Below are 14,450 nucleotides of genomic sequence, written 5' to 3' on the forward strand. Positions count from 1 at the left end.
CCACCAGCCTAAACTATCCACTGAAATTTTCCCAGTAAACAAGCAAATTTAAGTCACGTCAGAAGTGAATGTGCATAAAAAAATCGAAAAACAATCCATAGTGTTTTGAACCTGCCCAGCTCCAGGGTAAACAGGTGATGAATGGAGGAGTGGATTTCCAATCTACTAGAGGAAACAAATTATTTTCCTGCACCTATCAAGCAGTTATTTGATCAATGAATAATTACATGAATCATTTATTCATTACATAGTTTACTCACCACCGCAAGTATTAGTAATTGATGCATTTCTGGTATAGTATTTGCGGATAGGGTTAGATAAAGCACCTTTGATGAAATATAAACTAGTAAATGGGAAAATGCCATTATTAACAGATCTCACCTGATGATGGCAGTATTACATGTTCTGCAATAGCGTGGTTGTGGGCTGGGGTAGTACTTTCTGACTGACAACACTCTTCGTAAACAGTGCTAGCTATTTCAAGAATATTGTCATAGGTAGCCTTCACAATGGGAGGTGGGAATACGTTTACATCAATGTCAGGACCAACAATGATTGGGAGCAATTCCACACCATGTTCTTTGACTGTGTTGAAAGGATTTGTAATACTGTCTGTTGGAGGGTTGCTGGTTATCATAAACACCAAGTCAGGCGCCTCTTCCCTTGCACCGTATGAGTGGTTAATGTAGATTCAATGAGGTGTTGTAGGGCATTGCTGTGTTGGTCTGCTCTCCTCATGGAAATGCATTTTTTTATTCTTTCATCACTCCCAGTTACTCTGAATTTTTGTAAAATGAAACTCTTCAGTCACAGTATCTGCGTACTGGACGACAAATACATTTGTGGTGTCTTCTGACACTTTGAACTGTTCAATCATTTTAATAACAAATTCTTTGGTCCTGTTGAAGTTATCTTCTCCCACCTTATCCGAAGCTTCCAGAAGGAAGACAACATCACTCATTTTTTCTTCACCAGAGTCTTAGGGTGGTGATCACAGCATGGGCAACTGATGGAGATGTGGATGATGCTGTTGTTGGAGCTATGGTTACCACAGGAGCAGGGGTTGCTGGCCTGGCTCCACGACTGCATGTATATCTAAGATGTCCGCCCTCAATCCTTTAAGCTCAGCAACATTTTTCAGAATAAACGATTTCCCTCCAGGAGACTTGGCAGTGATCAAACCTATTTCCTTTAGGTTTATATTGCTCCAATCCCCACTGTGATCACAGAGACTTTTCTCTTGAAAATTAATGTAAAGCTCCTTTAACCACAGTAGACGAGGGGCTTGCTGTCCACAAGTATGGCTACTCTGGGTACTTTCTCTCGAATCCTTTCCAACACAAGAACTGACGTATACTTCAGGCTTCAGCCAGGTTTGATTTGGAACCACCGATGTATCTCATTGTCCTCACCAATGTTTTCAGTTCTCTACGCTCTTCTTCTCCACAGGTCAAATTCTTTGCTGATGCTTGAGTGGAATTGCAACAAGGCGACTCGTATGTTGGATTGACCAATCTGCATCTGCTCCATCATGGACAACACAAACTTCTTCACATCGGCAAACTCTTTCTTTGAGAATGATTTACTGCCATCAATCAGAATGCCAGTTCCATTACCCTGTGGCAGCCACCGACTATTCAACAGTTTCCTCTGTCGGGGTTGGAATTGGCTCTGGTGTTGCCTCAATACAGTCCGTACAAAACAAGGATACTCCAGTACACAGGCTGATGAAGCACATATGAAAAGGAGAGTAAATTATAGATTACATCACCACCACTTAGACTGTTACAAATAGACATTAAATAAACATAGTCCTTGCACAGCATGAGGTGTGTTACTAGTTCTTTCCAGTATCAGTGATCCTTCTCCAAAATATCTGATATCCCATAAACAGCACAGTATTAAAACCCTGCAATAACCTTTGACGTATTGGGACTGGCAGATTTTCTGCAGTATTGGCTGTTCTCCAATCAATACTTGAAAATATTTTTTTTAAGATGTTACAGAGTATGACAAAAAGCTTTCCAGTAAGTACACTAATGTTAAAGGTAGTACTAGGTATATGGCCTTGATGAGTTTAAAGAAAGTGCAGGAACTGGAGGCCCTGTGCTTAAAGCGAGTGTATGTACAAGACCACCAGTGGATTATGTGGGAAGCATTACCTCATGAGTAACATGCTGAAACTTTGGGATTCCAAAAATTGTTGGAAAGGGGATTATCAAAGTTTTACTTTGGTACTGAGTAAATCTAACGAAGAAAAATATTCTGGCATTACTCAGAAAAGTGCGTCCATTTACAGTTGTTCAAAACGTGCAGCTACTGGCCTCATTCAACTGTTCGTGACTTGATAACCTGGTGTTGGTTTGACCAGTGATGGGGAGGGATGAAGAATTTGGTGCCTTTTGCAGCCTGGGAAATAAATCTCAGGAACTCTTATCTTAATCAGAGATACACATATTTACAAGTACATTTATTAGTGCAGAAGCATATACGAAGAGACACACACACAGAATAAGAAAAATTCTAAACTGCTAATTGATACTCAATGCACTTAAGTCTCATAAAATCAATTTTAACAATGACTTTTCAGAAGTATTAAATGAAGAAAAGGGTGCTAGAAAATGATTAAGTATGTTCCCTTGCCAAGACACCATACAGCTACAAAAGTAAATACTGGCCTCTCCCAGAGTCAAGAGTCTTAAAGATATGTTAAATGGAGATACTCTTAATCTTAAATTAGTAATCCCAATCAGCAGCCTGAAGTAAGTGTCTGGAAATCTTTGCAACTTAGTCAAAGGGAGTGAGCATACCAGTTCTGACAACGTTCTGTTCCTTTGTGGAGAACGATCGTCTGTCCATCTGGAATACGCAGTCCATCAGCGACACAAACTGGGCACAATTCAGGATCGATACATTTCTGTGAATTTTCATCCAGTATGGTTCCTATACATGATAGCAAAACAAAAAGATGTATTACTTTATTGTCAATGGCTTGTCAAACCATTTTGTTTATGGTAATATGAGAGTGAAAATCTGCAAAAGTTGGTATTAGTTTTACCATCAGGCCTTTTACTTATTTTCATTTTACTGTTGATTAGGTGAAAATGTTTTTGTTAATTCTCAGTCCTGGAGATATCAAACTCCTCAATCTTTCAGTTCTGATGATCAACCAATAATTGTAGTTTCCCTCCCCACATGTGCTAAATGGCCCTCCCAGTACCTGACTTCCGGTTTAAGATGGAGTTACCAAAGATGTGTGACAGCTCACTGGTAAATCATAAGGCAAGTGATTCGACTAAAAGCGTGGCCTATTTCATGACGCAAATTGTGGCGAACCATGGGCACAGACAGTGAGAAAGTAGGCAAAAGCAAGGCTGGTTCCAGGGATGAGCCGCTGGGACATTGCTAAACACGACGAGTTTGAGCCACTGGGGTCACAAACGGAGTTTGTACCGCCGCTGGAGATGGAGTGAGCAATTTGGAGAGGAGTTGATGCAGAAGAGTTTCAGTGCTTGTCCACCTATCTGGGTGCAAGGTTAGATCACTCCAAGCGCCAAGCTGATTTGGTGAGATCGAGAACAGCTTCGGACCCAGGCGTATTGGGGCACCTAGATCCAGATCCATTACTCGGTGCTTGGGCAATTTAAATGCCAGCACAGACAGACTGGAAGCCCATAGTGTCAGGAATGGAGGTGAGGATCGAGCTGATTTCACTCACTGTCCTGCAAATGTTCATTCCTTTCTCCGCACTGCCGAGGCTGTGAACTGGTCTGGCTTCTGTGGCCCACTGGTGTGAAAACTGGGGACTGAGGCTTGAATTGGGCCTAATCTAACTGCTCCGGGAGTGGAATTGTGACTCAGTCTGGTTCAGGATGCTGTTGGCTTGCCTTTTTTGTTTGCACAATGTGTGTTTTTTCACTCTCATTCTCTGCGCAGTGGTTTTTGATTTTTTTAATTGGGTTATTTGAGTTCCTTGCTTTGTGGCTGCCTGTAAGCAGACAAATCTCAAGCTGTATAATTTATACATTCTTTGATAATACTGTGTTTTGAATCTTTGAGTCTTGGATCAATATCTTCAGCATGATCAGTTTTATTTCAGATTTCCAGTACCAGCAACCTTTTGCTGTTGTCTGCAGATTCTAAACTTCCTGTAATGAGGAGTTGATCTTGACCTTAAGAGTTTATTTTAGTTATGCTGTTGTGAAAACGTTGTAATATTACAGGGATAATCTAATGGTAGAGATGTCTGGAGTTCTTCTATACCCCAATGCCCAACTCTTCAGTCAAGAAACACCATGTTTTGACAGCATAGGTTCAAAGATATCTTCAAATACATCTTCTTGCTTAAGCATCTGAACCCGAGATAAACTTTACAGCACTACGAATGTCCTGGACAATATTCTTATAACTTGGATGCCAAAAGAAGCTAAGAAGTACTTTTCCATAGTTGGCTGGCAAAGTTATTTGAATGAGTCAGGCTAAATGGGAGGAATTGGCTGTAGAATGTGGTACATCTATTTTTATTCTCATGCTTTCTATGACCAAAATGGACCTTAAGTTATGTGTGAAAATTATTTCCATTATACCAGCAGCATGGACAGAAACACCTATTGAGTTCTCAGCACAGGAGTACCTGTAAGGCATTGAGGTGCCATGAATCATCGCCGTGCTGTGAAAATGTGCAGTGCTTCCACTTTACCTTTTCATGAAGTCTCTCAGGCTGATTCCTGGCACCTACTATTAGGTGAACTTCCTCCACTTTCCAGTTTTGTCATACCACCAATTTCTCTCTCCTGGACCAACACTTTCAGCTGAAGCAAAATATTTGCTTGACATCCAGTTGAACTCCAGCTTAAGCTTCTGGACATATATGCTCTCAATCTTGCCTTCCAACCTCCATTCCTCTGAAATCACCTACCTCTTCCCTGATTCATCCCATCTGTTGACAAAAACCTTATTCTCAGCTTCAACCGCAGACCTGACTTCTGGTTTGGTCTGCATTACAGTCCTGACCTTAAGGAAATTATTTCAAAGTTCAAAGTAAACTTATTATCAAAGTATGTGTATGTCTCCATATACTAACCTGAGATTCATTTTTCTTGCGGGCATTCACAGTAGATACAAAGAAACACAATAGAATCAATTAAAAACTGCACACAAAGTTGGACAAACAACCAATATGGCCTCTTTCTGAGTAGTTTTTCATCGCTTCTTTTGTGTTTCTTTGCATATGCGATAAAATGAATCTCTAGTATATGGTGACATATACGTACTTCGATAATAAATTTACTTTGAACTTTGAAATAATTTCTTTATGGGTCAAGACTGTAATGCAGATTAGACCCAGTCTAACAAATGACCCTTAAAGAAATGGCAAAATAGATATTTCAGCTTTTTTAGAATAATGTGTCTATATACCTTCCTCCTCTGGCAGGTGTCCATATTAATCTGCGAGTTGTCTAGGCAGCCGCTGGTGATATCAAACTGAGAATCAATCCCCCAAACTGACTTCCGTGCCAGACTGAGGCACAGATCTCATTTCCGGGTTTACCTCTTTTACCACACAGGGTAACAAGATGCAGTCTCTAAATCAGTTAAAAACTGTGAGCAGTTAAAAATAGTGGGAGTTAAGTTGTTTTCACCCATCCTAAGCATTGGATGGTGTGGTACTTTTTAGGGAGATAGGTTTTAAAGGAAATGAGCACAGTGCCACCTGGAAAACAACAGCACATCGATACTAACTCTTGGGAACCCCTAGTCCATGACTGTTCAAGGTAGAGAGGTATTTAGGATAGGACTGAGAATCTCAGGCATCAGGGCCAAACAGATTTCCAACATAATGAATGGAAGGTGTGCAACATCTCACAAACTATCCACCTCTTGTCCCATCAGACACCTGCTCCAACTGTGGAACCAACTGCAGTTTTCTCCATTGTCCTCCTCAGCCGCCTCACTCAGTTAGAATGGAATCAGCAGTCTCCCTTGGCCTTAAGGGTATCTAAAGTAGCCATGCTAATTGTTCAGTGTGTTTGTGGGACTGTGTTTCTGATAAATTCATATGGCGTACATGGCAAGAGTTAAAAAAGACATCAGAGGTTATTCCATAGCTTAAAACATTTTGAAATTACTGCATTTTGAATTCACGATTCATTTGCAAACCGACCTGAGGGACAATGTGCATGGCATCCTTCCACACACACCACAGGGCAGTCTCGCAGTTCCGGATGTTGACAGGTCCGAGGACAGGCAGATGCACACACATTATATCTCCACTCACACACCTGTTCTGCTTGTCCAGAATTTCGATCTTCACAACTCATAGCTTCAATGAACAGAAGAAAAAACACATGCCAGTCAATTAGGCTGTACTGCAACTCAAGAGCTCGCCAGTATTTTGCCAAACCCATCCAAATTTCAACAAATGTGCCTCCATTAAGCCACATATAAACAAAGTGAACAACAAAATTAAAGGGCTACTACTGGAGGTTATAATTCCTGTTTTCGGGTCTCCATGACCAGGAACACCTTTTCGTGGCTACATTTCTTTGGTATAAAGAATCCATCCCTATGAGGAATTTAAAATTGTGATGCTCTCATCTGTTCTAGTGCAGTGAAAAAAAATCATGGAGTTTTAGAACACTACAGTCTTCAGTCCATGTTGAACTGGAGTCCCATTGACTCACACATGGACCACAGCCCTCCGTATCCCTCTCAACTATTTACTTACCTAAATTTCTCTTAAATGTTAAAATCAAGCCCACATCTATCACTTCCATTGGCAGCTCCTTCCATGCTCTCAGGACCCTGAATGAAGATGTTCTCCCTCAGATTCCTCTTAAAATATTTCACCTCTCACCCTTAACCTCTATTTCTGTTAAGAACTCATCAAATAATTAAGGAGAACTTATTCTTCTTAAGTTTATTTACATAACCTGGGGTAAACAGAACATTCATGTTTTATCATCAACATTACACATTCTACTTTATAAATAACAGATCCCTTGACAATTATGTAAAGGGTTTCTTCTTTTATGTTATTGCGTAGACTAATTAAAATGGCTTCTTTGTTATGTTAACTGCTGAGAAAGTCTTTCCACTAGCAGTTTGTTTGGATTATGTTATTGATAAAAGATTGAACGAACCAATTGGGATAGATGTTATTCTTTCTGTGTGCATGAAAGTTATTGTGATGCGCGGGTTTTTGGGGCAGAAGGCGTGAGAGAAAGAGAGAGAGAGAGGATGGACAAGGTGCTGTGAGTCGGCTAATGGGGTCGGACCCCGAGCAAGAGTACGAGGTCCAGGGTGTTCGGCAAGGAGAGGAGACGGAGACGGACTCGTGTGGAGCATCTGGTTGACCACTGTGGGTGGTCCCAGGCGGCAGGTCGAAGTGGTCAGAGGGGATCGAATGGTGAAGAGAGGATCGTTACTAGAGCTCCAACTGTTTGTGCACGAAGAGATTGAACTTTGATAAGTGTGGCGCCTTTTATTTTCCTTTTATATTTTATCTCTATTAATTATCTAGTTTCAGTAGTATCTATAAAATGTAATTCACTTAAGTGATGTATTGTCTGTTATTTGGTGGGGTGGGGTACATCACACAACATCCGCACAAACTTGATTACCCAGTTTGGCGGGGCCGAGGGCTGCTTCCCTAGACGACAGCGAGCTGAGCGACCCTAAGGCTTGCCAGGGGGACTACAATTATATTTACTTAATATATCATAGTTACTTTTCAAAACTTCCCAGTTTGACATGCATTATGATCCACTACTATTGTTCGTTGCCAATGTTGAGCCATCTTTTTATATAACAAGTAATTCTAATTCAAAATCTATTTTTAAATCAGTTTTACTTACAACACAGATTGTCTGCTCTCCACTGGACAAGAATGCCTTGCTGGGCACATTCATGTGCATAGGCTGCTATAGCATTGCAAGGACAAAGACATTCTCCTGTAGAATCACAGGAACAGGCATCAAAGACACAGATTTCCCAGAAAGGTTGGGGGTCAATCTAAAAAAAGTATAGAATTAAAAAATGGGAAGATTACATCTGTAATTCAATATAACAGGAAAAAGCACCAATCCTTCGCTGAATTCCCAGTTTTTTTTGAATATAAGTATGGGAAAATAAGTGCACTGGTTTGCCACCTACTCCCTTAAAGCTGCTTTGTTTTTTAATATGATATCTGACTCTCCACTATAGACCTTATCTCCTCTTCAATTCCACATAGCCAACCATCTCAACCCTTTCCCAGTCTGTCAAAAAAAAATTTAACTTCACTTTAAATATTTCTAAAGATCTACTCTTCATAAGTTCTCTTTTTAGTTCCAAATATTCATCTGTAGTCAGAGAACATCCTTTAAAGCTAAGGACATTAGTAACTGTTTTGGGTTCACTGGACACCTCTTTTTCTTCAAGTAAAATAGTTATCAACTGCATATTGGGTTCTATCAGCTGGTCTGATTGGGTTTCACTGAGCTACGGTGTTGGTGACAGTTTGGTATAAGACCATAAAGCCATAAAGACATAGGAGTAGAATTAGGCTCTCAGACAAATTCCATTTTTACTCTCAGCCCCAACATCCTGCATTACCTCCATACCCCTTTATGTCCTGATTAAAAATGAATCTGCCAATGTCTGCCTTAAACATACATAAAGACTTGGCCTCCAACACTGCTTGTGGCAATGAATTCCACAGATTCACCACTCTCTGGCTAAAGAAATTCCTCCACATCTCTGTTCTAAAAGGACGCCCCTCTATTTTGAGGCAGTGTCCTCTAGTCTTAGACACTCCCACCATTCTAAACATCTTTAGAATAGAGAGGCTACAGAAGGAGTTAGACAGATTAGGAGAAGGCCAAAGAAATCAGGCCTCACAAGTGCATTGTAAAGTCTCAATATTACATCCTTGCTTTTATATTCTAGTCCTCTTGAAATAAAAGCTAATGTTGTATTTCCCTTCCTCACCACAGACTCAATCTGCAAATTAATCCTTAGGGAATCCTGCCCAAGCACTCCTAAATCTCTTTGAACCTCGGATTTTCGTATTTTATCTCCATTTAAAAAAAAAGTCAGCCCTTTCATTTCTTCTACCAAAGTGCATGATCATACACTTCCTAACACTGTATTCCACCTGCCACCTCATTGTCCGTTCTCCTCAGTCTTCTAAACATTCTGTAGCTTCTCTATTTCCTCAAAACTCCCTGCCTTCCACCTCTCTTCATATCATCTGCAAACTTTACAATAAAGCACAGTATTACATAAAAAGAATCAATCCCAACACAGACCCCTGCAGAACACCACTAGTCACTGGCAGCTGGTCAGAAAAGGCTTCCTTTACTCCATTCTTTGCCTTCTGCTAATCAGCCACTGCATTATCTATGCTAAAATCTTTCCTGTAAAACCATGGTCTTGTAGCTTGTTAAGCAGTCTCTTGTATGGTACCTTGTCAAAGGCCTTCTGAAAATCAAAATACACAACATCAACCAGTTCTCCTTTGTCTATCCTGCTTGCTATTTCTTCAAGGAATTCCAACAGATCTGTCAGACAAGATTTTCCCTTGAGGAAACCATGCTGACTACATGTGCCCTGAGACCTCACCTTAACAATCGACTCCAATATCTTTCCAGCCACTGAGGTCAGACTAACTGGCCTATAGTTTCTTTTCTTCTGCCTCTCTCCCTTCTTGAAGAGTGGAGTGACATTTGCAATTTTCCATTCTTCTAGAACCATTCCAGAATCTAGTAGTCTTGAAAGATCATTACTAATGCCTCCACAATCTCTTCAGCCACCTCCTTCAGAACCCTGGGGTGAACCCCATCTGGTTGACGTGACTTATCTACCTTCAGACCTTTCAGTTTCCCAAGAACCTTCTCTCTACTTATGGCAACTTCATGACCATACTTTTAGAGTCTTCCACAGTGAAGACCGATGTAAAATACTTATTCAGTTCATTCACCATTTCCTTGTCCCCGGGTACTACCCCTCCAGCATCATTTTCCAGTGGTCCAATATCCACTCCTGTCTCTTTTTTAACACTTAATGTATCTGAAGAAACTTTTATTATCCTGTTTAATATTATTGGCCAGCTTAATGAAGGTATTCCATCATTACCATTTTCATGACTTTTTTATTTATTTTCTATTGCTTTTAAAAAGCTTCCCAACCCTTTAACATCCAACTAATTTCTGCCTATTATATGCCCTCTTTGGTTTTTATGTTTGCTTTGACTTCTCTTGTTATCCATGGTTGTGTAATCTTGCCTTTAGAATAATTCTTCCTCTTTGGGATGCATATATCCTGTGCCTTCTGAATTGCTTCCAGAAATTCCAACCATTGTTGCTCTGCCATCATCCCTGCCAGTGTTCTTTTCCAATCAATTCTGACAATTCCTCTCTCATGCCTCTGTAATTTCCTTTACTTTGGGATGCTGTGCTTTCCTGTCCGGTGCTCAGTGTATCTTTAGCTTCCACCTCTGACCTTCTGAGTTGTACTGAGCTCTTTGTTCTACCTTTATGCTTTTTAATTAATTTGCACTCATTTCCCATATTTCAAAATAAATGCTTTCTAATTTTATATTTAATTAGTATTCAAGTGGAATTTATTATATAAATCCATTAAGCTGTTTGCGAATGGTGAATGATGTAGACTGTCAAAGGTCATCAAGGTGATGTCTAGGGTGCAGTGTAGAGATCTTCAGCATGGCCTGCCCTGTGGGTACCACAGCAACCAAGAGCAGACAACGGATTAGGCAGGAGGCAGGATTAGTCACATCCCAATGTCAATCAATTTGTAGGTTGAATTTATCACTAATTTTGAGGTGTATCTAATTGTACAATATGAGATTGTGACCTGCCTACCCATTAACAGTATTTAGAGCACATTTCAAGATTCAAGACTCAAGTATATTTATTGCACGTACACCAAAACATACAGTCAACTGCACTTTTTGCATTCACGATCGACACAAGGGTATGTTGTGGGCAGCCCGCTAGTGTCGCCACATATTCTGATGCAACATAGCATACCCATAATGCTCAGCAGAACAACACAGAACACAACAAGTGACAAAACAACATCAACAAAACAAACACGAGAAAATGTGCAGACGCTGGAAATTTAAAGCGACACACACAAATTGCTGGAGGCACTCAGCAGGCCAGGCAGCATCTATAGAAAAGAAGGAGCAGTCGAACTTTTGGGCTGAGATCCTTCTTCAGATTCTTTACTCTTTTCCATTGATGCTACTTGGGCTGCTGGGTTGAACATTGTTGAACATTATGCTTGAGTGCACACTTGTAAACTTCAGTGTTAATGTGCATTAGTGTAGGTACCATGGGATGCTGCTCACTTAGAAGTTGAACATCGATAGAGCAGTTAGTCATTTAGCTCTAGAAAACCATACCACTGTATCCAAGGATCTACTCAGCCACATAATTGTTGTTGATAACTCATCAAACTTTGAGGCATCCATTGGTACTTGTGTTATTTACATTAAACTCGAATCAGAATCAGAATTAATATCACTGACATATGTCGTTGTATTTGTTAACGTAGTGGCAGCAGGACAGTGCAATACATGATAAATATAGGAAAAAAGTAAATGAATTACAGTAAGTATTTATATGTATACTAAATAGTTAAACTAAAAATAGTGCAAAAACAAATAATAAAAAAGTGAGGTATTGTTCATTGGCTCAATGTCCACTTAAGAATTGGATGGCAGAGGGGAAGGATGGCAAAGAAGAAAATTGATTGAGATGATACAGGCAACCTTTTATAATAGATGGGACCTTTTCCTCTCCTCTCCATATGTTAATCTTGAGCCTACAAAGCTAACTTCCCTTGCTCATATGACAGGAAAAAGAGGGCTAAATCATGCAGACATGGCTAATGACATATTTGGAAGTACAAGCTGTCTGGTATCTGCTCAACTCTGGGCACGGCTTTGCTCCCCCACTTCAAGCTCCAAAGGTTATTGTTGGAACATAAATTGCTATTAATAAATTGGCTTTAGGAACTCTCAGCTGTCATGGTTACAGTGCTTGACTACACTGTCTGCCTTGAACAGGCTGAAATGTCAATGCCAAGCCTTTAGCTAAAGCACAAAATGTAGTATATATTAGTGGTGTTCTTTTGCAAATGTAATAAGCCTGCATTATAATTTTTTCACTGGTAGAAATATGCTTTGGGAAGTGATGCAGCACATACTTACGAGAAAACAATCTCATGATGAAACAATTTCACAGTTCCTCTCTGCAGAATTATTCGGCCAGAGCAAACTATTTGTGAGGTATTAATGCAATCAGTTTAGACTAAGGAAGGATTCTTACCAGCTGTGCACACTCACTGAACAGGCTACTTTTTATGAGGTCGCAAGTATTTTCAACATTCGCTCGCTTCAAACTGTTTCCATTGCATGGAGGGGGTGGCTGGGAAGTGGAATAAGATCAAAACAATCAGTTTGAACATAGCTTTTTGTTCTAAGCACAACATTAACAGAATTCCATTGTTAGTGTACATCAAGAGATTACCTGGATGGCATCGGCACATAAATGTTTCACTGTCCATGAATTCCCAAAATCAATGGGGTCAATTTCAAGCTGATTGGCACTGCCCAGCAGATCATTATTCTTATTTCCGTCAAAATTACCACACAATCCACAGAGTTTACCCTGTTTCACAGAATGACAATGGAATAAACAACAATGGAGAAAAAATACATAGATATTTTATTCAAAACCATTGGATTAGATAGCCTAAAGTAAAGAATTACTTAGAACAGTAAAACAATAAATTGTTCACGTTTATTTTATGCTGTCTGACGTCTGACTCTATGATATAGAATTGCACAGAATATAATATTCAAGCTCTTATAACTACCTTGAATGAATCAAGGCTTATCATCTGTCTTGACTGTCCCCTCTAACTTTAAAGAATTCGAACTGCTCTCTGGGTAAAGAAGGTTAACTCCATATTAAAGTTATTAGGTTACACTTTACATTTATAAACATTATATTTTTCACTCCCTTGCACATGAAAACATTTTCTCTCCTTTGTCAATCTCTATCTGGTTATTTATCAGCATTTTATTGGTTAGAGAAAAGAGACTATTAATGAAACTACTTCCATATAAAAATACAAAGAATTTCCAGACAGTTCTCTCCAAAGTTAAAATGTTCCGTATGGTTGCATTTGTTTGTTGCTAAATAAAAAAATAAATAAATAATTTCCAGTTTATTAGAGAAACAATACAAGAAAAAAAAAGAGAAAAAGAAAAGGTGGGTGGAAAAAATGATGGCTAGCTGGAAGGGAAAATGGGAGTCTAGAAGAAAGAGAAAGGAGGGAAGAAACCAGGAAATAAAAACTAATCAGTAATGTCAACTCACCATATACTGGCCCTGAACTTGAACTGAGATTCGAGTGCCCTTATCCCACAGTATCGAAATTGTTTTACCCAGTACAATGATGTAGTAAAGATCAGAATTAAATATCTGCAAGTCTTCTCCATTCTTAAGTGGTTTTTTGATTGTCACCTAATTAAAGAAATTCAAATTTTAGCATTATCTTAAACAAGAAATGTTTAATTATCACAAGCTGCTTCATTTATCCAAGAAGCAGTGATCTCCATACACACCTCTCGGTCATATAGTTCCAATTCTCCTTCATTGTATAATATGGTGATGTCTTTTGAACATTCTTCTCCTGGCAATCCACAGCCAATGTGTTCCACTAAGATGCGAAATGTTCCTTTATTTGCACCACAACTATCCTAAAGATTAAGGGAAACTTTGAAAGTCAATGAAACATTGAAAAACTATACACAGACAGGCCTGAGTAATGGATGAATTCCATTTTTACAGCTATCCATGAGTCAATTCACGAGAACATAGACGTAAATCACTCAATATGGTAACCATACTTCATATGGATTATAGTGAATGGCGTCAAAAGCATATAGACCAATAAGAAAGAACAATTACTAAAAGTGGCAAGAGGAAATTGGTTCTTCAGTTCGTAGAAATGAATGTAGGTAAGTACGTCATACTTCTGAATTTAATAATATTACAGGAACCCATTCTATGTCTGGGTGTCCGTAAGTCTATGCTCATAACCTGGGGATGGCCTGTAAACAAGTGCAACTCCTTAAGATATTCACAGGTAAGGAAAATCTGAATCACAGGAAACCCCTTTCGGGTAGGGAGAAGATGAAAGTATATGATAAATGGCAGGACTCAGAAGAGCGTTAATGTACAATGTACTTGGGGTGCAAGTCCATAACTCCGTGAAAGAGGTAACAGGAGGAGATAGGATGGCAAAGAAGGTGTGCGGTCAACTTGCTTTATGGACAGTGTGCTGAATGTAAATGCTGGGAGGTCATGTTGCTGCAGTATAAAACCTTGGTCCAGTCATCAGATTTCATGTACTGTGTGCAGTTTTGAGAGCTG

General features: G+C 39.5%; 1 protein-coding gene across 1 annotated transcript in view; it reads right to left on the reverse strand.

The window, feature by feature from the left end:
* vwf (von Willebrand factor) overlaps positions 1-14,450 on the reverse strand; it is a 128,113-nt gene that overhangs the window by 66,509 nt on the left and 47,154 nt on the right. Inside the window, 20 exon segments of the mRNA XM_072241674.1 lie at positions 382-672; positions 675-716; positions 719-736; positions 739-979; positions 981-1,096; positions 1,099-1,206; positions 1,209-1,256; positions 1,259-1,292; positions 1,294-1,364; positions 1,367-1,431; positions 1,433-1,598; positions 1,601-1,636; positions 1,639-1,724; positions 2,811-2,943; positions 6,164-6,322; positions 7,857-8,013; positions 12,336-12,434; positions 12,537-12,677; positions 13,392-13,538; positions 13,640-13,774. Of these exon segments, the coding sequence (XP_072097775.1) occupies positions 382-672; positions 675-716; positions 719-736; positions 739-979; positions 981-1,096; positions 1,099-1,206; positions 1,209-1,256; positions 1,259-1,292; positions 1,294-1,364; positions 1,367-1,431; positions 1,433-1,598; positions 1,601-1,636; positions 1,639-1,724; positions 2,811-2,943; positions 6,164-6,322; positions 7,857-8,013; positions 12,336-12,434; positions 12,537-12,677; positions 13,392-13,538; positions 13,640-13,774 (2,293 nt within the window).

Source organism: Mobula birostris, chromosome 23 (genome assembly GCF_030028105.1).
Source record: "Mobula birostris isolate sMobBir1 chromosome 23, sMobBir1.hap1, whole genome shotgun sequence".
NCBI lineage: Eukaryota > Metazoa > Chordata > Chondrichthyes > Myliobatiformes > Myliobatidae > Mobula > Mobula birostris.